The sequence below is a fragment of the Aquarana catesbeiana genome, linkage group LG06 (assembly GCF_042186555.1).
Source record: "Aquarana catesbeiana isolate 2022-GZ linkage group LG06, ASM4218655v1, whole genome shotgun sequence".
NCBI classification, from domain to species: Eukaryota; Metazoa; Chordata; class Amphibia; order Anura; family Ranidae; genus Aquarana; species Aquarana catesbeiana.
The window spans coordinates 212,186,587-212,213,056 of record NC_133329.1 but is presented as its reverse complement, the minus strand read 5'-3'; the positions used below and the strand labels follow the sequence as shown (position 1 = coordinate 212,213,056).

Here is a 26,470-nt window from a genome sequence, read left to right as displayed (position 1 = left end):
TATTTGAATTTCAGGAGCAACATTTTGTCTGTAAAACTATTGGTTTTAACTCCTTCATTATCTGATTGTGTGTCTCTCTTGTGTCTGGTATGTGTATTATCAATGGTGTTATTGGGTGACCCACAAATGCCTTTAAGGGCTCCCAAGTCCTCAGGATGATAAATACAATTAGTTATGATCCATGTAGGTAGGAACACTATCAGAGAGATTAGGAACAGGAGGCAAAATGCCTTCCCAAAAGTCTGTGGTGCAATAAGCGAGGTCATCTTGTTCAGAGACTCTTTCACCTGCTTCACTCTCTTTTCAAGGATTTATTTCACCTCCTTTATCCTTGGCTTGCTTCTTATGTGTTTGGTTGACCTTCTTCACATGACTAGCATGAATCCAGGACTGTTGTCCCTCAGTAAGGATTGCGGTACATGTGACTGAGATCACAGTGGTTGGGGGTCCGGACGGGTACTCTTGCTTCTTAGTACGATTCAGCTGTTGGACCATCACTACGTCTCCTACTTGGAAAGGTGTGTAGGTTCCTGTGAAGAGAAAGGAGAGGTGTGAGCAACATTTCTTTCAAATCTGTCCAGAGTTTCAATGAGTTTCCTAATATACTCTCCCTGTATTACTTCTAGGTCCCCTCTTTCTAACATAAGTGGTTGTCTGGCCCATGGGGTGGGAAATGGCCTACCCATAAGGACCTCAAATGGAGGGTATCCTGTTTTCTTAGAGAGGGTCATTCTTATTTTGGCCAAAACTGCTGGTAGGACTTTCTGCCACTTATTATATGTGCCTCCTGTTGCTTTTCTTATTTTATCTTTAATGGTTCTGTTCATCCTCTCAACAATACCTGAACTCTGCCGGTAGTAAGGTATATGAAATTTCCAATCAATTTTAAGTGCTTTCACAAAATCTTGGCACACTTTTGAAATAAAGGCAGGACCTTTGTCAGAATTTATTTGGAGCGGGCATCCCCATCTAGGGATAATTTCCGTCATGAGGATTTTTACAACTGTTTGTGCATCTTCTTTTGTGGTTACAAATGCTTCTGTCCATCTTGAGAACACACTATCACAAGTAAATATTCCTGTCTTTTACCTAACTTAGGCATTTGGGTGAAGTCAATCTCTAAATGTGTAAAGGTGTGGATGGATATGTAAGGTGTTCATGTTTTGCATTGTGTGGATTTCTTGGGTTGTTTCAGATGCATGTGATGCATCTGGCAACTTATGATTTGACCAAAGATGGAAGAGAAATCATTATCCAATAATTCACATGTGATCTGCCAGCCTCTGTGCCCTACCCCATGATATTGAGAAATAAATAAAGGTGCACTAGCTACAGGTATACATGGTCTTCCTCTTCACAAACAAGTCCGGTATCTGGGCTTTTCTGCACTCCTGCAATATTCCATTGTTTAATATCTGTGTCTGTAGCATATGTCTGAAGATCTGACAAGGTTTGGTCTAACAGGGGCATTTCAGGTGCAAGTGATCGCATTTGTATGGTAGCTTCTTGTTTAGAAGCTGCTTCCTTTGCTGCTTTATCAGCTAAGGCATTTCCTTTTTGAAACATCATCTTGGTTTGTGGTATGTGTCTTGCAATGGAGGATAGCTTTAGAGCGAGGCAATTTAATCACTTACATAAGGCTGGACACTAATGTTGAATGTGAAATTGATTTGCCATCTGCTGCTATGTACCCTCTTCTTAACCAGATAATACTAAAATCGTGGGCTACACCGAATGCGTATTTAGAATCAGTATAAATGTTCACATCTTGTCCTTCAAAGAACTGGCATGCTCATGTAAGGGAAATCAGTTCTGCAGCCTGTGCTGATTGAAATGGGACTGGGTTTGCTTCGAGCACTACATCAGGCAACTGGACTACAGCATATCTTACATGGTATGTTTTGTCATTTGGTCTAGAACAAGAACCAACAACAAAAACATTTTGTGCCCCAGGGATTGCAGTGGAAGACATATCTGCACCTGGAGATGTGTCCTGGTGGATTATTTCAATGCACTCATGGAGGAATGAGGAACTACCTCATTCTCTTCTCCTTTTAGACCTAGTAACGCATTTAGGATCGGGGCTGGGTCTGAAGTGGGTGAAGCATATTTCATTTTGAGATTTGGATTTGAGAGGTGAATAACCTCGTATCCACTCAATCTTTGGGCTGACATATGTTGGGTATGAATATTTTTCAACAAAATGTATACATTATGAGTAGTATGTAAGGTGGTTGGATGTCCTAGAATAAAAGAAGTAGACATTTCTACATTTGCTGTCTTAAGGTACACAAATGCATCACACATTTCATCTGTCCATTTTTCACAATCTGGCATGTCTGAGCCTGTGGTTTGCCTCAGGAGGTTATCATAGAAAGAGCAGTCAGGTATCCATTGGTGGCAGTAACCAATCATACCAAGAAAAGATAGCATATCTTTCTTTGTCAGTGAGTGGGGCAGACCCACGAGAGCTGCAGCTCGCTTGTGACTGACTCTTCTTTCTACTTTTATGAGGGTAAATCTAAGGTATTCAGCAGTCTCTTGACACCATTGCAATTTCTTTTTAGAGACTTTGTGACCATTTTCTGCTAACCAGTACAATAAATTTTTACCATCCTCTCTGCTGGCAAGCTTGGCTTGGACTGCATAACAAGAAATCATCAACATACTGTAATAGGACTGAACCATGGTGGGGAGTCCAGGACTGCAGGGTTGCCTAGAGTACAACCAAATAGACTACAGGGGAGTCTACATACCCTTAGGGCATTCTGCACCAGGTCATCTGGCGATTTCTAAAACAAAATGCAAGAATAGGCTGTGTCTCTTCATCCACCGGGACGCTAATAAATGCATTTTCTAAATCAATTACTGTAAAATACTCTGCATCAGATGCTATGGAAGTCAGGAGTGATGGCACATCAGGTACTATAGGTGCTATGGGCACTACAAGATTATTTATGGCCCTAAGGTCTTGAACAAACCTATAACTGCCATCCGGCTTTTTGACTTGATTGATAGGAGTGTTGTAAGTTGAAATAGTTTCCTTTAAAATTCCTTGTTTAAGGAAATGTTCCACCATGGGAGCAATTCCGTCCTCCTTAAAACCATGGGAAAGCCTTCTTGTCACCAAGACATAAGCCTTTCACCATATCCATATATAACTCATCATTATCTCCATCTCGGGGGGAGGGATCACTACTATGCATACTTTCAGTCCACCCTGCTAAATTTGACACCCAAGGATTTATAAATTCTTAATCAGTACCACAAACCCTAGCAACACAATCCTTACAAATTTCACCAGGGTTAGGGGGAGGCGGAGCCTCTTTACCACGTTCTTGACCCATATTACAGTGAACGAGAGGCTGTCTTACCTTACAGCTTCTTCCACACAACAAATTATCTTTTACTTCTATGAGACAAAGCAAACAGAGGTTTGGGTCACGGTGGTGATTACCTCATTGACTCTTTTTCGCCTTCCAAAAAGGAGTTAGAGTACTGTTTTGTCTAATGTTAATGAATCCTCTCTCTAGGACTCAGGTCTACCAAAGACCTTTAAGGCATGGTCCGTCTCCTTGCTATATACATTTTAAAGGACTAAAGCTTTATCAGAGCTGAGGCAAGAAAAATAATTACTCAAATAAGACAAAAGTTTACTTACCACGGATGATTGCTTTATCCGGGACGAGCCCCCATTTGAAAGGAATTGTACACCTTGACGACCACCCTGGTTAATGCAGGCAGACCACCAAGACCCTCGGATCCGTGAGACACCAAATGAGATACAGGAAACAAGCTTTGAGTGTTTTCACAAGGTGTCTGTCTTTATTGAGTACAACAGTAGTTTATATACCAGTAAAAATACATGTGGTTATACAAAACTTACACTCAGGACTTTCTTATCAAGAGTTAGGCTGCTGACTAGATAACAAGAAATAGCTGATGACTTGCTGACATAGGATGTTACTCCTAGAATCGGCTTAACCACAGTACTTCATAGGGTGTGGTTCTATGCAAACTTGTTAGTTTAAGCTGATTATGGCAAAACTCATACGTACAAAAAGGTTCACTTCTACTTTATATAAAATGGAGGGGAATCTAAGATGAAGTCAGTTGTTTATACATTCTCTGACAGCCAGTTTATGCTGTTCTGTCTCTAATACAATGACTGAGAACTTGCCTTATCTTGGAGGGCTGTCCTCAGATCGCACACACGATGGCCAGGCACATAGACTGTAATTCCACAATTTAGGGAGTACAGGGTTGTGACCCCTTAGATCAGTGGGGTACAGAGACTGTAATCCCTCAAATCAGGAGGTATAGGACTGTGATCCCAAAAATTGGGGGTACAGGAGCTATAATCCCACAGATAAAGGAGTACAGAGGCTATGATCCCATAGATCAAAGATCAAGTGGTACTGATCTTACAGATCACTGTGTATAAAGGCCAGTGCCGTATTTATAAGGGGACAAAAGAGAGGGGGACCCAGACTTCCTTTATACAAAAAATTAAATTTATTTTCCCTCAAGACTTTAGTAGTGTGTTTGTTGAGGAAATTGTCCAGTTTTCAGCCTTTGCCAAGCTCCAGTCATGTCTCACTCCATCTCAATAGGCAGTTTTATTACATGATGAAGGGCTTGCTGATTCCTTTCCAGGTGTTAATGTAGCTCTTATGCCCCATACACACGGTCGGACTTTGTTCGGACATTCTGACAACGAAATCCTAGGATTTTTTCCGACGGATGTTGGCTCAAACTTGTCTTGCATACACACGGTCACACAAAGTTGTTGGAAAATCCGATCGTTCTAAACGTGGTGACGTAAAACACCTACGTCGGGACTATAAACGGGGCAGTGGCCAATAGCTTTCATCTCTCTATTTATTCTGAGCATGCGTGGCACTTTTTCCGTCGGATTTGTGTACACACGATCGGAATTTCTGACAACGGATTTTGTTGTCGGAAAATTTTATATCCTGCTCTCAAACATTGTGTCTCGGAGAATCCGATGGAAAATGTGTGATGGAGCCTACACACGGTCAGAATTTCCGACAACAGGGTCCTATCACACATTTTCCATCGGAAAATCCGACCGTGTGTACAGGGCATTAGAATATATTTGGACATGATGGCCACTAGTTGTTCAGGAGAAAGGTCATTCAGCAAATTGGCACTGATAAAGAATTATCTGGGAACCACGATGACCCATGAAAGACTAAGTGCTCTGTGCCTACTGGCTGTCGAGACCAATGTCCTCAAGATGAGACAGTTAGGCAGCCCCATCAACACACTCAGTGTTGATAGGGGAATGCCTCCCGCAGCACTAGGTAAGGTAAGCAGAAGGTAATCAAAGAAGTGGAAAAAAGTTTAAAAAAAATAAAATATGATATACTTTCCTATCTATTTACTAATGCTAACAGCATAAGGATTAAAAATAGTCACTATTGACTGAGAGAGTGAAGTTCCGCTTTTTGTAGCAGATATGTATGGATTATTTTGAGAACAAGGATTTTGTGTAAAAAATGTGTACCAAAAAAATGGCGTCTTGTGGGGATGAGAACATATAAACAAACAGCTGTCCCCTTTAGAGTGAACAAATCACTAAACTATATGAAATTGTAAAATAAAGAATGAGGTGCTATACATGTTCATAAAAAACCGGCACAAAGAAAACACTGCATCAAACCTAAATGTGCACATTATTGAAAAAATAAGCAAGCATAAAGTCCATAAGTGAATGAATCCCAACACTAAAATGCAATACTCTGAGATAAAAGTTCTAGATCTTCCACCACGAGTGCTCAGAATGAAGATGGCCACTCACCAGAGCTGTTTGACCCCTTTTTACAGGACGGTCAAAAAACACTTTGAGAACACCAGGTTGGTTCCACTAATGGCATAAATCCACTCCAATGGTCACTCAGGAAGGAGCTAGAATGTGAAAAATGACTCCACAAGAGACACGGATAAAAGTCTCATAGTGTAGTAATTTTTAACCACTTGACAATTGGACACTTAAACCCCCTTCCTAACCAGACCAATTTTCAGCTTTCAGTGCTCTCACACTTTGAATGACAATTACTCAGACATGCAACACTGTACCCATATGAGATTTTTGTCCCTTTTTTCACACAAATAGATCTTTCTTTTGGTGGTATTTAATCACCGCTGGGTGTTTTATTTTTTGCGCTATAAATCAAAAAAGACTGAAAATTTGATAAAAAAAAAAAATTCTTTGTTTCTGTTAAAATTTATTGCAGAGTATTGGCGAGTATTGGCAGGGTATTGGCGAGTATTGGCAGAGTATTGGCGAGTATTGGTAGAGTATTGGCGAGTATTGGTGAGTATTGGTAGAGTTTTGCAGTGTTGCAGAGTATTGGTAGAGTATTGCACAATGTTGCAGAGTATTGCACAGTGTTGCAGAGTATTGCACAGTATTGCAGAGTATTGCAGTGTTGCAGAGTATTGCAGAGTGTTGCACAGTGTTGCAGAGTATTGCAGTATTGCAGAGTATTGCAGTGTTGCAGAGTATTGCCATTATTTAGATTGAGCAGCGCTATGGCCACTAAACATCCAGCCCACAGTGGTGCTGCCATCTCTCCCCCTCTCCCCCTCTTCCCTTGCACTGTACCGATCGGTACAGAGAGGGGAGGAAGGAACCGGCGTCATGACATGACGCCGGTTTGTTTACAAGTGGTCGCTCCGTCATTTGATGGAACGATCACGTGGTAAACGGCCGCGATCAGTGGCAATTTACCGTGATGCGCCGGGTCTGGTCCCGGATGTTCCCAGGTGCGCGCCCCAGGGGGCGCGCGGGAGCAACATTCTGGAATGACGTCCATGGACGTCCACCCAGAACTAGCCGACCGCGCTGTTGCCATCTTTCGGCAATGGCCCGGTTGGCAAGTGGTTAATATAGTAAAAACAGCAGCAATGATAGCAGCCTGGGGTATCAAAAATGGACTTGGAAATGACAGATCCTCCGCTCCGACATATGTTTTGCCATTTCTTCCTGAAGAGCCATTCACGGTGAAACATATGTCGGAGCAGAGGATCCGTCATTTCCGGGTCCATTTTTGATACCCCACACCAGGTTTTGCACCTTCGGAGCGAGATGTGGAACGCACGCTACCCCCAGGGATCAGCTGACTCACACACGCTGTTTATACCTAGTGCCAGGCCAGGCACTATTACATGCGAGTATAACTGCTATCATTGCTGCTATTTTTACTATATTAAAAATTACTACACTATGAGACTTTCATCCGTGTCTCCTGTGGAGTCATTTTATACATTCTAGCTCCTTCCTGAGTGGCCATTGGAGTGGATTTATCCCATTAGTGGAACCAACCTGGTGTTCCCAAAGCGTTTTTTGACCATCCTGTAAAAAGGGGTCAAACAGCTCTGGTGAGTAGGGATGAGCCGAACACCCCCCCCGGTTCGGTTCGCACCAGAACCTGCGAATGGACCGAAAATTTGCACGAATGTTAGAACCCCATTGACGTCTACGGGACTCGAACGTTCAAAATCAAAAGTGCTCATTTTAAAGGCTAATCTGCGTGGTATTGTCCTAAAAAAGGGGTTTGGGGACCCGGGTCCTGCCCCAGGGGACATGTATCAATGCAAAAAAAAAGTTTTAAAAATGTCAGTTTTTTCGGGAGCAGTGATTTTAATGATGCTTAAAGTAAAAAAAAAGTGAAATATTCCTTTAAAAATCGTACTTGGGGGGTGTCTATAGTATGCCTGTAAAGTGGTGCGTGTTTCCTGTGCTTAGAACAGTCCCTGCACAAAATGACATTTTTAAAGGAATAAAAGTCATTTAAAACTGCTTGCGGCTTTAATGTAATGTCGGGTCCTGGCAATATGGATGAAAATCAGTGAGAGAAACGGCATGGGTACCCCCCAGTCCGTTACCAGGCCCTTTGGGTCTTGTATGGATATTAAGGGGAACCACGCACCCAAATTAAAAAAGGAAAGGTGTGGGGCCCCCAGGCCATATATACTCTGAACAGCAGTATACAGGCGGTGCAAACAAGACAGGAACTGTAGGTTTGTTGTTAAGTAGAATCTGTTTGTAATTTTGAACTGGTACATATTTAACGTGTTTAGCTCCAGCCAAAAAATCTATTTTAAGCTTTTTGGAAAACATAGGAAAGGTTATCACCCCTGTGACATTTGTTTTGCTGTCTGTGCTCCTCTTCAGAAGATTTCACCTCACTTTTTGTCCCAATGACAAATGTTTTTTGAAAATTTGGGGTTTTTAGTGAAACAAGGATTGGTGATAAAGCATCAGTGTAAAGGAGAAAAGTTTTTCCCATATTAACTCTTACAGGAGAGAATTTCCCTTCCTAGGGGTAGATTTCATCTCACTTCCTGTTGTCTCCTTCCGTTTGCAAGTAGGAATCGTTGGTAAGTTGGATATTTGAAAGTAGAGGCCTGCCCTATATACTCAGCAGAAATTTGGGCCTTAGGTGTTGTTGTGGCCACAACACTGTAAGCCCTCACAGGGCCCTGCTGTGAAATATTAGATCAAGAATTGTAATTACATGCCCCTGTTGAACAGGGGCAGAAAAACTGGGCCTTTGGTGGTGGTGGTGGTGCCACAACACTGTAAGTCCTCAGTTATTCTTGGTGGGCGCAGAAACTGGCCCTGCTGTGAAATATTAGATCAAGAATTCTAATTACATGTCCCTGTTCAACAGGGGCTGAAAAATTGGGCCTTAGGCACTGGTGCTGGTGCCACAACACTACAACCCCTCACAGATACTCTAGTTGGAGCGCAGGAACTAGCCCTGCTGCAAAGAATTGCATCAAAAATTGTAATTACACGCCCCTGTTAAACAGGGGCTGAAAAATTGGGCCTTAGGCACTGGTGCCACAACACTGCAACCCCTCACAGATACTCTAGTTGGAGTGCAGGAACTAGCCCTGCTGCAAAGAATTGCATCAAAAATTGTAATTATACACCCCTGTTAAACAGGGGCTGAAAATTGGGCCTTAGGCACTAGTGGCGGCGCCCTGAACCAAAAATGTTCTTACAAGCTATCAGCATGATCATTGAGGAGGAAGAGGATAATTACTCAGCATAACAGGATAGTCACTCAGCATCAGCATAGGCAGTCTTTGAAGAGATCTGACATTTCAAAAAAAATTATTTGGTTACATCAGCATCAGGTGCTTGGTAGCTCATGGTGATCCAAGACTGATTCATTTTTATGAAGGTCAGTTGATCGACCGAGTCGGTGGACAGATGCACCCTGTGATTGGTTACAAAGCCTCCAGCAGCACTGAATGTGCGTTCCGAAAGAACGCTGGATGCAGGACAGGCCAGTAGCTCAATTGCATACTGTGCAAGCTCTGGCCAGTGATCCATCCTCAAGACCCAGTAACCCAGAGGATTTTCAGTGGGAAAGGTGACCAATTCAGATCTTGCCCCTAGGTATTCCTGCACCATGTAAAACAGACGCTGGCAATGGTTGCTGGAACCGATCATACCTTGGGGCTGCGGACTAAAAAATTGTCTGAATGCATCGGTCAGACGGCCACCTTCTCCACCGCTCTTTCTTTGACTGACTGAAGCCTCAGCAACACATTGTCCAGAAACAGGAGTTTGTAACCTCCAAGTCTCTGGGAATGTGTTGCACAGACCTTTCTGCAAGGCCTCCCGAAGATGTTTCATCCTCTGCTCCCTCTGCGATGGCAAGATAAGGTCCGCAACCTTACCCTTGTAGCGTGGATCAAGGAGGGTTGCCAGCCAGTATTGTTCCCTCTCCTTGATACCCCGAATACGAGGATCCTTCCGCAGGCTTTGCAGGATCAGGGAGGCCATGCAGCGTAGGTTTGCTGAGGCATTTGGTCCGGAGTCCTTTGGGTCACTAAGGACGACATGATCCGCAGCCACCTCCTCCCAGCCACGTACAAGTCCATGGGTTTCTTGGGACTGTAAATGATCCCTTAAAGACTGCTGCTGATGCTGAGTGCCAGGCTCCACCTCCATACTGACACAATCCTCCTCCTCCTCCTCGTCCTCTTCCTGTGTGATCGGCGGGCATGCAGGAACACTGTCTGGATAAAGGGGGCCTTGAGAGCTAAGGAAGTCCTCCTCTTCCTTCCTCTGTTCTGCCTCAAGTGCCCTGTCCATTATTCCACGCAGCGTGTGCTCCAACAGGTGGACAAGGGGGGCAGTGTCACTGATGCATGCAGGTACTCATTGATGGCCCTCTGCTGCATGTGCAGCCGCTGCAGCATGGCCAACGTTGAGTTTCACCTGGTGGGCATGTCACAGATTAGGCGGTTCTTGGGCAGGTTAAATTCCTTTTGGAGGTCTGCCAGCCGAGCACTGGCATTATATGACCGGCGGAAATGCACACAGACTTTCCTGGCCTGCCTCAGGACATTCTGTAAGCCCGGGTACCTGCCCAAGAACCGCTGCACCACCAAGTTAAGGACGTGAGCCAAACAGGGCACATGGGTCATTTGTCCCTGTAGGAGGGCGGAGAGGAGGTTGGTGCCATTGTTGCAAACCACCATTCCTGCCTTAAGTTGGGGTGGCGTCAACCACCTCTGAACCTGCCCCTGCAGAGCTGACAGAACCTCTGCCCCAGTGTGGCTCCTGTCCCCCAAGCACACCAGCTCAAGCACCGCATGGCATCTTTTGCCTGCGTACTTGCGTAGCCCCTTGAATGCCTACGGAGCACCGCTGGTTCCGAGGACAAAGCACAGGAAGAGGCCATGGAGGAAGTAGAAGAGGAGGGGGTGGAGGAGAGAGGTGTGTCAGAATCACTAGTAGTGGCATTTTGGAGGCGTGGTGGCAGAACAACCTCCAACACTACTGCACCTTGTCCTGCATCCTTCCCAGCTGCCCCGCAAAACTTAGGTAACGTCCCTGTCCATGCCTGCTGGACCATGAGTAAGCGGTAATATGCACCTTACCGCTGACCGCCCTGTCCAGCGAGGCCAAGACATTACCTTCCACATGCTGGTAGAGAACCGGAATTGCCTTCCGTGAGAAAAAGTGGCATTTGGGAACCTGCCACTGAGGAACCGCACATTCCACAAACTCACGGAAGGGGGCAGAGTCTACCAACTGAAAAGGTAGCAGTTGAAGTGCTAGCAATTTTGCCAAGCTAGCATTCAACCACTGGGCATGTGGATGGCTGGGAGCGAACTTCTTTTTGCGGTGCAGCAGCTGGGACAGGGAAATTTGCCTGCTACAATCTGACGTCGGTGTACCGATAGCAGATTGCCCGCAAGTACTTGGCTGTGACACACCTAATTCTACACTGTAAATAAAGAGGGGAGTTTGGGACTTTAAATGAGGCGCACTAGTCGCCTCCATCCTGGTATCAGGTATATGCAAAAAGGGAGTTGGGAAATGAAATGAAGCAGTTGGAATGCGGAGGGTTAAAAAATGTAAATTTAATAATCATAGTAGATATAGTAAAAGAATTTCATATATATATATATATATATATACACATATATAATTGGCACAAAAATGAGGCATAATAGATGAAAAAATACATGTAAATGGATACGTAATCATACTGAGTAGATAGTGGTCAAAGTAATATTGGTACAAGACAGCAAATGGCCTACAGGTGCCAACGGTGGCATGCCCGGTAGCTGGAATTATAATCGCATAATAATGATAATAATCATATTAGGTGCCAGAGGTGGCATGTCCGGTAACTGGTATTAGAATCACATAATAATGATAATGATATTATTAAAATAATGATGACATCATCAAGGTACAAATAGATAAGGTTGTAGCATCAAGTGTAGCTCAACGCATTTCGTGGATGATTTTCTCCACTCATCAGGAGCTGATGCGGTAGGATCCAACCCTGGCATTGAGTGCGGCACATGGCAGATGGCATGGAGTGGGTCGGAGGCAACAAGCCCCGCCACGGGAGCTGAGGCAGCATATTATGTCTACTGTAAATAGCATCAGGTGATGGAATGGCAGTGTCTGGGTAGTGGGGTGATGTCCATGTAAGAGTAATGATGATATATAGCTTGTCAGAAGGAGGGGATATCTGATGCTACAAATCATGCACAACCAGCAGGATGAAAGCAGCTAGTATGCAGAGACCCCAGTCGGAGACAGGCCATGTGGCATTTGGGAACCTTCCACTGAGGAACCGCACATTCCACAAACTCTCGGAAGGGGGCAGAGTCTACCAACTGAAAAGGTAGCAGTTGAAGTGCTAGCAATTTTGCCAAGCTAGCATTCAACCGCTGGGCATGTGGATGGCTGGGAGCAAACTTCTTTTTGCGGTGCAGCAGCTGGGGCAGGGAAATTTGCCTGCTACAATCTGACGTTGGTGTAACGATAGCAGATTGCCTGCAAGTACTTGTCTGTGACACACCTAATTCTACACCTTCATTTCTCTCAGTGCAGGTCTCAGAGAGGACTGAAGGTATAGTGGGGTTGGAGATCCCAGCTGATGAGGAGTAAGGAGAGGTCCTCTTTGTTTTTTGGTGTGGGTCTTTTAGGTACGCTTGCCACCGAACTGTATGGCAGGTCAACATATGTCTGGTCAAGCATGTGGTGCCCAAGCGGGAGATGTTTTGGCCAAGCGAAATACGCTTGAGACATATGTTGCAAATAGCAGCGGTGCCATCTGATGCACTCATCTCAAAAAAGTCCCACACCAAAGAACTTTTGGAATAACGCACAGAGACAGCAGCGCCCTGCACATGCGGAGCTCTGAGGTGTGATGCAGTCAGTGTGCTGCCCTTAGGCTGGCCCCTGGAGGGCATCCTGCCTCATTGGTGATGTGCCTCCTCCTCCTCCTCCTCTCTCCTATCAGGCACCCACATTGAGTCAGTGACCTCATCATCCCCTCCCTCCTCATCACTGGAGCAAACTTGGCAGTATGCTGCAGCAGGGGGAACATGACTGCCAGATTGCTGTCCTTCTTGGGCACCCCCTCTGTCCGTGCTCACGTTACTGGCTTCATCTAGCTCAGTATCATCATCAGAGCCTTCTAAACGCTGGGCATCCTCCTGGAGCATGTACCCAACACTGTGGTCAAACAGTTCAAGGGACTTCTCAGGAGGACATGGTGGGGCTAGGGAAGGAGTCACTGATGCAATTGAGCCGAGGGAAGAGGCCGCGTTGGCAACTGCTTTGCCAGACAAACTACCCTGAGCATGAGTGAGAGAGGATGAGGAGGATGAGGAAGGCTTGGTCATCCAATCGACCAAGTCTTCCGCATGTTGTGGCTCAACACGGCCAGCTGCCGAAAAAAAGGCCAAGCGTGTCCCACGGCCACGTGCTAATGAGGATGCACCGTGTCCACGACCGGCACTGTTGCCTCTAGACACAGAGCCTGCCTGCCCTCTTTTATTGGCTTTGACTGTCTGCCTCTCCTTGTTGGCCTTCTAGACATACTAATGGCTTGCAGTGAGATGTAGCTGCACTAAACTGGGATATTTATTTATTTATTTATTTATTTCAGGTACTTATATAGCGCCGTCAATTTACGCAGCGCTTTACATATATATATATTATACATTCACATCAGTCCCTATACCCTCAAGGAGCTTACAATCTAAGGTCCCTAACTCACATTCATACATACTAGGGACAATTTAGACAGGATCCAATTAACCTACCAGCATGTCTTTGGAGTATATATACACTGATACTGCAGCTAGCAAAATCAACTGCCTGCCTGTAGTATTATTAGTATGAGAACACCACCAATCTTCTACAGGTAGCTTTAGCTGAACACTGTGCAGAGGTCGCACTACACTAACTTGTAGCTTTAGCTGAACACTGTGCAGATGTCGCACTACACTAACGTGTAAATAATGTAGCTGCCTGCGGTAGTGATAGGATCAGGAAAACAAAACCAAATTTCTACAGGTAGCTTTAGCTGAACACTGTGCAGAGGTCGCACTACAGTAACTTGTAGTTTTAGCTGAACACTGTGCAGAGGTCGCACTACACTAACTTGTAGCTTTAGCTGAACACTGTGCAGAGGTCGCACTACACTAACTTGTAGCTTTAGCTGAACACTGTGCAGAGGTCGCACTACACTAATTTGTAGCTTTAGCTGAACACTGTGCAGATGTCGCACTACACTAACATGTAAATAATGTAGCTGCCTGCGGTAGTGATAGGATCAGGAAAACAAAACCAACCTTCTATAGGTAGCTTTAGCTGAAAACTGAGCAGAGGTCACACTACACTAACTTGTAGCTTTAGCTGAACACTGTGCAGAGGTCGCACTACACTAACTTGTAGCTTTAGCTGAACACTGTGCAGAGGTCGCACTACACTAACTTGTAGCTTTAGCTGAACACTGTGCAGAGGTCGCACTACACTAAGGTGTAAATAATGTAGCTGCCTGCGGTAGTGATAGGATCAGGAAAACAACACCAACCTTCTACAGGTAGCTTTAGCTGAACACTGTGCAGAGGTCGCATTACACTAACTTATAGCTTTAGCTGAACACTGTGCAGAGGTCGCACTACACTAACTTGTAGCTTTAGCTGAACACTGTGCCGAGGTCGCACTACACTAACTTGTAGCTTTAGCTGAACACTGTGCAGAGGTCGCACTACACTAATGTGTAAAAAATGTAGCCGCCTGCGGTAGTGATAGGATCAGGAAAACAACACCAAATTTCTACAGGTAGCTTTAGCTGAACACTGTGCAGAGGTCGCACTACAGTAACTTGTAGTTTTAGCTGAACACTGTGCAGAGGTCGCACTACACTAACTTGTAGCTTTAGCTGAACACTGTGCAGAGGTCGCACTACACTAACTTGTAGCTTTAGCTGAACACTGTGCAGAGGTCGCACTACACTAATTTGTAGCTTTAGCTGAACACTGTGCAGAGCTCACACTACACTAACGTGTAAATAATGTAGCTGCCTGCGGTAGTGATAGGATCAGGAAAACAACACCAACCTTCTACAGGTAGCTTTAGCTGAACACTGTGCAGAGGTCGCACTACATTAACTTGTAGCTTTAGCTGAACACTGTGCAGAGGTTGCACTACACTAACTTGTAGCTTTAGCTGAACACTGTGCAGAGGTGCACTACACTAACTTGTAGCTTTAGCTGAACACTGTGCAGAGGTCGCACTACACTAAGGTGTAAATATTGTAGCTGCCTGCGGTAGTGATAGGATCAGGAAAACAACACCAACCTTCTACAGGTAGCTTTAGCTGAACACTGTGCAAAGGTCGCACTACACTAACTTGTAGCTTTAGCTGAACACTGTGCAGAGGTCGCACTACACTAACTTGTAGCTTTAGCTGAACACTGTGCAGAGGTCACACTACACTAATGTGTAAATAATGTAGCTGCCTGCGGTAGTGATAGGATCAGGAAAACAACACCAACTTTCTACAGGTAGCTTTAGCTGAACACTGTGCAGAGGTCGCACTACAGTAACTTGTAGTTTTAGCTGAACACTGTGCAGAGGTCGCACTACACTAACTTGTGCAGAGGTCGCACTACACTAACTTGTAGCTTTAGCTGAACACTGTGCAGAGGTCGCACTACATTAACTTGTAACTTTAGCTGAACACTGTGCTGAGGTCACACTACACTAACGTGTAAATAATGTAGCTGCCTGCAGTAGTGATAGGATCAGGAAAAAACCACCAACCTTCTACAGGTAGCTTTAGCTGAACACTGTGCAGAGGTAGCACTACACTAACGTGTAAATAATGTAGCTTCCTGCGGTAGTGATAGGATCAGGAAAACAACACCAACCTTCTACAGGTAGCTTTAGCTGAACACTGTGCAGAGGTCGCACTACACTAACTTGTAGCTTTAGCTGAACACTGTGCAGAGGTCGTACTACACTAACTTGTAGCTTTAGCTGAACACGGTGCAGAGGTCGCACTACACTAACTTGTAGCTTTAGCTGAACACGGTGCAGAGGTCGCACTACACTAACTTGTAGCTTTAGCTGAACACTGTGCAGAGGTTGCACTACACTAACTTGTAGCTTTAGCTGAACACTGTGCAGAGGTCGCACTACACTAACTTGTAGCTTTAGCTGAACACTGTGCAGAGGCCGCACTACACTAACTTGTAGCTTTAGCTGAACACTGTGCAGAAGTCCCACTACACTAACTTGTAGCTTTAGCTGAACACTGTGCAGAGGTCGCACTACACTAACTTGTAACTTTAGCTGAAAACTGTGCAGAGGTCGCACTACACTAACTTGTAGCTTTAGCTGAACACTGTGTAGAGGTCGCACTACACTAACTTGTAGCTTTAGCTGAACGCTGTGCAGAGGTCGCACTACACTAACTTGTAGCTTTAGCTGAACACTGTGCAGAGGCCACACTACACTAACTTGTAGCTTTAGCTGAACGCTGTGCAGAGGTCGCACTACACTAACTTGTAGCTTTAGCTGAACACTGTGCAGAGGTCGCACTACACTAACTTGTAGCTTTAGCTGAACACTGTGCAGAGGTCGCACTACACTAACTTGTAGCTTTAGCTGAACACTGTGCAGAAGTCCCACTACAATAACTTGTAGCTTTAGCTGAACACTGTGCAGAGGTCGCACTACACTAACTTGTAGCTTTAGCTGAACACTGTGCAGAGGTCGCACTACACTAACTTGTAACTTTAGCTGAAAACTGTGCAGAGGTCGCACTACACTAACTTTTAGCTTTAGCTGAACACTGTGTAGAGGTCGCACTACACTAACTTGTAGCTTTAGCTGAACACTGTGCAGAGGTCGCACTACACTAACTTGTAGCTTTAGCTGAACACTGTGCAGAGGTCGCACTACACTAACTTGTAGCTTTAGCTGAACACTGTGCAGAGGTCGCACTACACTAACTTGTAGCTTTAGCTGAACACTGTGCAGAGGTCTCACTACACTAACTTGTAGCTTTAGCTGAACACTGTGCAGAGGTCGTACTACACTAAAAAATAATGTAGCTGCCTGCGGTAGTGATAGGATCAGAAAAACACCACCAATCTTCTACAGGTAGCTTTAGCTGAACACTGTGCAGAGGTCGCACTACACTAACTTGTAGCTTTAGCTGAACACTGTGCAGAAGTCCCACTACAATAACTTGTAGCTTTAGCTGAACACTGTGCAGAGGTCGCACTACACTAACTTGTAGCTTTAGCTGAACACTGTGCAGAGGTCGCACTACACTAACTTGTAACTTTAGCTGAAAACTGTGCAGAGGTCGCACTACACTAACTTTTAGCTTTAGCTGAACACTGTGTAGAGGTCGCACTACACTAACTTGTAGCTTTAGCTGAACACTGTGCAGAGGTCGCACTACACTAACTTGTAGCTTTAGCTGAACACTGTGCAGAGGTCGCACTACACTAACTTGTAGCTTTAGCTGAACACTGTGCAGAGGTCGCACTACACTAACTTGTAGCTTTAGCTGAACACTGTGCAGAGGTCTCACTACACTAACTTGTAGCTTTAGCTGAACACTGTGCAGAGGTCGTACTACACTAAAAAATAATGTAGCTGCCTGCGGTAGTGATAGGATCAGAAAAACACCACCAATCTTCTACAGGTAGCTTTAGCTGAACACTGTGCAGAGGTCGCACTACACTAACTGTAAATACTGTAGCTAATAGGACTAATAGGATCAGAAGACACCAGCAATTTTCTTCAAATACTGTAACAACACCTGCCTGCCTGTCAGTAGGAAGATAATAACAGGAACGGATCTAGCCTAACTGAATACAGTGTATATATATATATATATATATATATATATATATATATTTATATACAACACCTGGGGTGTATATATATATATATATACACAATACACTGTAAGTGCAGCTAACTGACTGACTGTCCTGCCTAATCTATCTAACTTAAATCAAATGACACTGTCTCTCTGTCTCTGTCTCTCAACGCTGGAACACACTACACAGGGCCGACGTGCAGGCGGCCTTATATAGTATGGGGCATGTACTAAACCCCCTGAGCCATAATTGGCCAAAGCCACCCTGGCTTTGGCCAATTAATGCTCTCTGTACAGATGGTGCTGTGATTGGCCAAGCATGCGGGTCATAGTGCATGCTTGGCCAATCATCAGCCAGCAATGCACTGCGATGCCACAGTGAATTATGGGCCATGACGTGCCATTGTAATTTGCGCGAACGGCCCATATCGTTCACAATACGGTGAACGGTCGAACAGACGATGTTCGAGTCGAACATGTGTTCGACTCGAACACGAAGCTCATCCCTACTGGTGAGTAGCCATCTTCATACTGAGCACTCGTGGTGGAAGATCTAGAAGTTTTATCTCAGAGTATTCCATTTTGGTGTTGGGATTCATTCACTTGTGGACTTTATGCTTGCTTTTTTTTTCATTAATGTGCACATTTAAGTTTTATGCAGTGTTTTTTTTGTGCCGTTTTTTTATGAACATGTATAGCCCCACATTCTTTATTTTACAATTTCAAGGATTTTGTGTAGTGTCACTTTAAAGGTAATGGTAAAAAAATGTGACATATTGTTGTTTAAAAGATTTATTGTAATATATGTAAGGTTATTAAATGTCTAATGGCATCAACACATTATAATATATTATAGTAATATATACAGTATAGAATCTGTGCTTTTAAACTGTAATAATAATAAAACCTAACAAACCTACTACAATGTATTTTAAAACTGTAAACAAACTAACTGTGGCAGGTATCATAGTGGAACTCTGGTATCCTTCCTTCAGCCCCAAAGGGTGGTCCCAAAGGGCTTGTGCACACTGCAGCTCAAAGGAACTCATTTTTTTCTGCCTAAAAACTCCCTTCCATGTTAGCCAATGTGTCCATGCAACCTATGTCTTTTTCATGCATTTTCAGGCATATGCTCCTACAGGCAGAACAACCCCTACCAAACTCACGTTTTTAAGAGCAGCTAGTGCCCCAAAGAGTTCAAAAGAGCTCAAAGAAGCTCAAAAACATGCGGAAAAATTTGTTCCAGCTTTTTGATTTGTTTATACAATGGTCAAGAAAATACTATCTAGGAGGGTTTGTGAAAAAAGAAATGTTTATTCTCAAAAGAGCTCAAAGAAGCTCAAATGAGCTCAAAAGCTCAATAAAAACACACACAAGAGCACAAAAAAAAGCACAAGCTTCTTCAAGCTGAAATAAAAGCTCAAAAGCCTATAAAAGCAGCTTTTTTTTTTTTTTTTGAGCTGCGGTGTGCATGACCCCTAACAAAGTTTTACACCAAAACTACAGTTGAACGTAACACATAATTTCATGATGCAGTGAAGTTTCCTTTTTATCTGTTAAGTGGAAATTGCCATGCTGTGAGTTTGATTACAACTGTAAAGTGAATTGCAAAAGATTATATTACTGATGACCTGTAAGGGAGATTTTTAGACTTTGTTAATTTATATAATCAGAGAGAGTTACAATTATTTTTATTACAAGTTTTATAACACTAAAATCAGGCATATTTGTAGCAGCCCTGAATGTATTCTTTGTAATAACAAAAGCATTTGTCATTCCTAGCATATGTTTGCTGTACACGTGCTTTGGCTTATATTGGTGTCACTGTTGCATAAAGAGTTACAGTTTAAGACCTACAGGGTAATACTGCTTTTTGTCTTTTTTTTTGTCCATTCAGTTGTTATGGCTCCTGTCACATCGACAACAGTGATCATGACGACCTCATTCCACGATTCACCTACTGCTTGCATGTGTCCAGTCTGTCGCCAGAACATAGTGTCAAGAATGGAGTATAACACAGGCCTCCTCACCTGGCTTATCTTTGGCATTCTGCTCTTGTTTGGGTAAACATCACAACCTGGTTCTAAGTACAGCTATTAATTTACCAAGTGCAAAAACTAGTATACAAAATGTTTACTCATTTTATTAACTTGTATAAAACTTACTTTCACAGCATGTAATATTTCCGAACCTAAAGATGAACCCCAGGCAAACCACTAAATACACAGAATACATACATTCATGGGAGTTGTTTTTATATGTCCATTCACCCCTGAGATTCACACAGCTCTGCCACACAGATTAACCGTGCTTGGTATGATAGATTTTTCAGTGCTGCAGTTAAGTAAGGGCTCGTTCACATTAGATGCGGGGACTGCATAGTTGCCAACAATCCCAAATTGTGGCAGAGAGCAACATGGATGTAGAAAAAAAAAATTTTCTCTGAAAATTACGTTTTATTTTTGTTTTTGTTTTTTATGCAGCCACTGGACTGTGAGAAATTGGGTTGAAAACTGCTCTGCTCAATTTCTCACAGTTAGGACAGTGCTACAGGAAAAACCAGATACCAACTTGATCTTCGTCAGTTTTTTTACTTCTATCTTTAGACTTTAAGATAAAAGTAAAAAAGTGCTGTTAGCTGACAAAGATCAAGATGAAATCAGTTTTTTCCTGTAGCACTGTCCTAATGCCGCGTACACACAAGCGGACATTCCAGCGGACCCTGGTCCAACGGGATTAGTCCGGCAGACAATCCGATAGTGTGTGGGCTAGTCCGATAGTTTTTCGGGATAAAAATCCGATGGACCTAGAAATAGAATACGTTTCAAATCTGTCCGACAGACTCAAAGTCCGACAGACTAAATTTGGGAAAACTGTTCGTCTGTGTGCTGGTCCGACAGACCAAACATGACGCAAGGGAAGCTATTGGCTACTGGCTAACTTCCTTTTTTAGTCCCGTTTACATTATCACGTTCAAACTGATCAGATTTCTGAACGGACTTAGTCCTAGCGTGTGTGGCCAAGTCCGTTGGTTCGGAAAGTCCGTCGGACCTAGTCAGAAAATCCGTTGGAAAGACCGTCGGACCTAGTCCGCCGGAAAGTCCGCTCGTGTGTACGCGGCATAACTGTGAGGAATTGGGCAGAGCAGATTTTAACCCAATTTCTCAGTTCTCTGCCCTGCTGACTACTATATACTACAGACCTCTGGATGCTGACTTATATACTATAGACCTCTGGAAGCTGCCCTACCTACTACTGGCCTCTGGGGGCTCCCCTACATACTACATACTTCTGGGGGCTCCCCTACATACTACGAAAGGAAGGGGTTTGGGACTTAGAATGAAATGTATAAAAACACATGTCTCCATCCCTAATCAGAGTGCAAAAAATAAAAAAGTTGGGACTTTGATTAAGGCATGTAAATTGGCTAAAAATTAGTCAATATTGAAAACATGTATTTATTGTCTAAAACAATAGATGAATTAACATAGTACATTCATACTATATAAACATGTAAGCAACAGGTTACAGCTCATAATATGTAAAAAACAACCAAAGCAACAGAACACACTGCATTCATGTAGTGTGGGACATATGTCCTCCATGTCATACAATCACGTAGAAAGCGAGATGATGGGGAAATATCTAGATGAATAAGAATGTTTTTAACCATCTGTTGGAAAATAATGCATACAAATAAGGCTGACGCATTTCGTGAAAATGCTCCACTTCCTCAGGGGAGAATACATCAGTATCTATAGGAAGACATAGATAAACCATAATGGTCTGATGTTATTACCAAATATTGGGGAAAATATTGGGGAAAACACCCATCCCTTAAAGATACTCACATATCGGTTGGGTCTGCAACACATAGACTGAGAAATTAGGGCTGTTGAAGATGTCTGTCCCGGGAGCTATGGTGACAGTAACCCACAGGCAAACCAGGCATATATATATAGGTATATGTCCCCAAATGATAAGAAATTAGTTGTCTCAAATCCAGGTGATGGTTTTTAAGGGCTCCAATAGAGCTCCAGTGAAGTGAATTGAGTACAGCTAAGTATATGCTGATGTTTAAATAATAAGAAATGAACGGGGCCCATTACCAAAGTAACAAACAAATGACAAAGGGTGTAGAAAGACTGTGTATGTTCAAAGAAATAGGACCTCAAAGTTGAGGAAAGGGAGCATGGGTTAAGTAAGTGGTGTGTGTTACATGCCCAGATAACCATAAAACCAAAGATTAAAAAAAAACAAAAAAGAAGTGAAAATGGTGCTGAAAGAGCCTTAAAAATAGAACGTGCAGAGTGATTACCTTGCAGTGCTTCAGAGAACCATGATCCAAGTTTATGAGAGTCCATTGTGCATGGGAAGTGCTGTAAAGAGGGTTAACTAGCACTGATGGGGGTGCTATATACGCCCAGCATGATTGATGGGTAAATCATGCTGGGCGTATATAACACCCTTATCTTGAACAGTAGGATCTAAATGCGTATACTGATGTGGTGTTGGGTTACATACTAACTCGTGTAGATAATGTCGCAGTGGTTAAACACATCAGGGTTTTCTCTAATCAGAAGCCCTGGAGGACAAAGAGGGTTAGGTGTCTTCTGAGAGAACGGGATCATGCCTTTAGGGATGGTGATAGGATAAAATACAGAAAGGGTAGGTCAAATTTAAAGAGAGGTATAAAAGAGGTCAAATCTGATTATAAAAGCAGAATTGAGGAGTACTTTAAGGGAAATAACCCGGAAAGGGCTACAGCATATTCTTAACCACAGAGAAGATAAGAAAATAGATGCTAAGCCAAGTATTCAATTAGCTGAGGAACTAAATAGTTTTTTTGTATGTTTTGAGGTCACAGATTCTCAGGAAACATATTTTCCAGAATTGGGTCTAGATGACATCTTGCCTCTTGTGCAAGAACATGAGGTGCAATGGGCAATCAAGTCCATGAATACTAGAAAAGCAGAGGGTCCCGCTAGTATCACAGCGAGGGTCATTAAGGCCTTGTGCGGATGAACTGGCAGGTGTCTTTACTAAGATACTTAACAGATCATTATCACTAGCTGCAGTACCAACTTGCCTAAAATCAACTATTATTACTCCAATCCCTAAAACTACAAATGTAGATAGTTTAAAAGACTACAGGACTACAATCTTGATCCTCATCAGTTTGCATATAGGGCAAACAGAAGTACGGAGGATGCTATTGCTTTTGCATTGCACGGGGCTCTAAGTCATCTAGAGTCCCCTAGCAATTACTGTATGTAAGAATGCTGTTCATTGATTACAGTTCTGTATTTAATACCGTAATTCCAGACTTACTAGTTACTAAAATGATTAAGCTAAAATTGGCAGGGTCCCTTTATTTATGGACAAGGGACGTTTTGGTGAATTGCCCACAACTGGTCAGACTAGGTAAATAAGTTTCCTCTGAGTGCATTATTAGCATAGGAGTGCCACAGGCCTGTGTATTGAGTCCTCTCATCTACTCGTTATACACTTGTGACTGTACTCCCTATTTTCCAATGAATAGTGCCGTCAAATTTGTAGATGACACTATTATAGTTGGTCGAATTCAGGGTAGCAACGAGGAGTACTACAGGAAGGAGGTTGGAAGAATTGCACAGTTGTGTGGGGAAAACAATCTGTCTTTAAATACAGGAAAGAGCAAAGAAGTGATACTAGATTTTAGGAAAGGTAAAACTGACCTGGCATCGCTCTACATTAACGGAGAATTGGTAGAGCGAGTCCCTGTTTTTAAGTTCTTAGGTGTTTATATTACCAAGAATTTAGCTTGGTCAGCAAACGTGAAAGCTGTCACCAAAAAGTGTCAGCAGCGTTTGTATTTCCTGCGACTCCTTAGGAAATATGGTCTAGGTCAAAAACATCTTATGGGAGTCAAAAACTCCCCATTGAAAACGTCACCTTATGATGAAACGCATCTGGGAGGTACGTGCTGATGTCACCACGTCGCCCTGTTGAGGAGGACGGGAGTTTGTTTGTTTGCCGGCTGGCATTAGTTTTATCTCGTACGCTTTCAAACCAAGATTACATTATAAGTGTTATTCTGCTTTTTAAATAAATTAGTTTAAATGGTATCACACTATTTTGGTATTATCTTTCCAATTACACTATGTGTATTGTGGAGCCCCTGACATATCTGCTATGATGGATCTACACCGCTCTTTACATTAAGTTGGTCGTTTCCTCTGGCTGTGTCATTTTGCTCACCGAAATCTGACATCTGGTAAGCAGGCTTTTTATGCGGTTTGCTGCACGCATTAGCCCCTTCACGGATAGGCATTCGGTTGACAGATATAATATCCACACTTGTTATATATATCATCTGGTAAGCAGACCCTCCGTGTGGTGCTGGTGTATTCACTATCCTTTTCACTGGAAGTTGATCCACATACCCACATGATTTGCACTAAATTTTTGCCAATATCTTAGAGGTCCTTCGTGTGTTATTTGCTGTCTCCAAGCACTGGGTGTTTATATGATTCTCTCACTTTGTGAGTGCCACCTTTTTTCTTTTTATTACCAAGTTATTTTTCAGTATGTATGCTATGTTGCTTTATATCTTTTTCGGTTGAATTTGTTGTGAATCCACGCCAATCTCACGAGTGAAAATTGCCAAATTCCACTGTGATCGGTTTTTCAAAGGCCTAGGCTGGGTTAAAGCCATCTGCTCAATTTGGCTTGCCATCTGGTAAGCATGCCATTCATCAGTTGGGACTTTTAATTGTTTCATTCAATTATTAAGTGATAACCATTGGACAGTCGAGGAGTTTTGGATTTCCTTTCTTGCAGTTGGATTCTTATTAGCTCTATATCACAAAGGAACTTTTTCACAAATTTTTTTTCACAGATTAATTTTATTAATTATGCATGTATCAGTCTAATGCGCGGCTTTTATATTTTTAAAAACATCTTAGAGTCCTTTTATCGGTCCTCTATTGAGAGTGTGCTGACTTACTGCATCCTGGACTGATATTCTAAAGCCCCGTACACACGATCGGTCTTTCCGACAACAAAACTGTGGAATTTTGTTCGAAGGGTGTTGGCGAGCCGATAAAAAGGAAGTTTAATAGTCACGCGCCACCCTTTGGGCTTCTTCTGCTAATGTTGTGTTCGGTGAGCATTTGAGAACATGTTAGCCAACATTTGTTGGCGGAAAGTCCGAGAACGATTGTCCGATGGAGCATACGCGCGGTCGGACTTACCGCCAACAAGCTCACATCCAACATTTCCCGTCGGAAAATCCGTTCGTGTGTACGCGGCATTACTGTATGCTAGCAGAAAAGGCTGCGCTCCAGAGAATTGTAAACATTGCACAGAGATTTGTGGGCTGTAAGTTTGTCTCTGTAGATTAAATTTATCAGTCATGCTGTGTTGGCAGAGCAGGAAGGATAGTGAGCGACTTGTCCCATCCTGGACATCATCTTTTTGAACTGCTGCCATCTGGCAGAAGGTTCAGAAATATTAGGGTGAGGACAAATCGCTTCAGGGTAAGTTTCTTCCCAAGAGCCATTAGGTGTATGAATGAAGCCTTCGATAAAAAATAAATTGATAGTAGTGAAGATTAGGCATCTGCTGAGACAATTGGTCCTGTAGTGTGTGTGTGTGTGTGTGTGTGGGGGGGGGGGTCATTTACTCCTTTTTCAAAATGTGAGTGTTTTATATGAAGACATGATTATTATTATTATTATACAGGATTTATATAGCGCCAACAGTTCACGTAGTGCTTTACAACTTGAGGGTAGACAGTACAAATACAATACACTTTAATGCAGTAGGAATCAGAGGGCCCTGCTCCTTAGAGCTTACAATCTAAGAGGGAAGGTCAAGAGATACAAGAGGTTATAACTGTGGGTGATGTGCTGATTGAGAAGATAAATGTACAGTTGTTAGGTGGGGGCCAGATAGGCTTCTCTGAAGAGATGAGTTTTCAGAGATCGTCTGAAAGTGGATAAAGTAGGAGAAAATCGGACAGATTGGGGTAGAGCATTCCAGAGGATGGGAGAGACTCTGGAGAAGTCCTGAAGGCGAGCATGGGATGAGGTGACAAGGGAGTTTGAGAGCAGTCTTGGGAGGAGCGAAGAGAACGATTAGGTTGGTATTTTGTGACTAGGTTAGAGATGTAGCTGGGGGCTAGGTTGTGGATGGCTTTGTAAGTTATAGTTAGTATCTTGAATTTAATTTGGTGACTGAGTGGCAGCCAATGGAGGGATTGGCAGAGGGGTGTAGCAGACGCTGAGCGGTTTGTGAGGTGGATGAGCCTGGCAGCAGCGTTCATGATGGACTGAAGTGGGGATAGCCTATTTAGAGGTAAACCAGTGAGGAGGGAGTTGCAGTAGTCGAGGCGGGAGATGACCAGGGAGTGGATTAGAAGCTTTGTGGTGACATTGGTTAGGAAGGGGCGTATCTTGGAGATGTTGCAGAGACTGAGGGGGCAAGTTTTGGATAGTGATAGAATGTGGGGTCAAAAGGTTAGTTCAGAGTCCAGGATTACACCTAGGACCTTGGCGTGGGGAGATGGGTTGATAGTTGAGCCGTTGATATTGACAAAGAAATCAGGGGAAGTGGCACCTGAGGGAGGAAATATCATGAGCTCGGTTTTGGATAGGTTGAGTTTGAGGAAGTGATGTGACATCCAGGCTGATATGTCTGCTAGTAAGTTGGTAATGCGCGAGGAGACAGATGGAGAGAGCTGGGGGGTGGAGAAATAGATTTGGGTGTCATCAGCG

The 26,470-nt window shown here is 43.4% G+C and overlaps 1 protein-coding gene across 1 annotated transcript in view; it reads left to right on the top strand.

Moving 5' to 3' along the window:
- LOC141146604 (LITAF domain-containing protein-like) overlaps window positions 1-26,470 on the top strand; it is a 285,709-nt gene that overhangs the window by 245,554 nt on the left and 13,685 nt on the right. Inside the window, exon 4 of the mRNA XM_073632974.1 lies at window positions 19,609-19,774. Coding sequence (XP_073489075.1) covers window positions 19,609-19,774 — 166 coding nt within the window. The remainder of the gene's footprint in view (window positions 1-19,608; window positions 19,775-26,470) is intronic.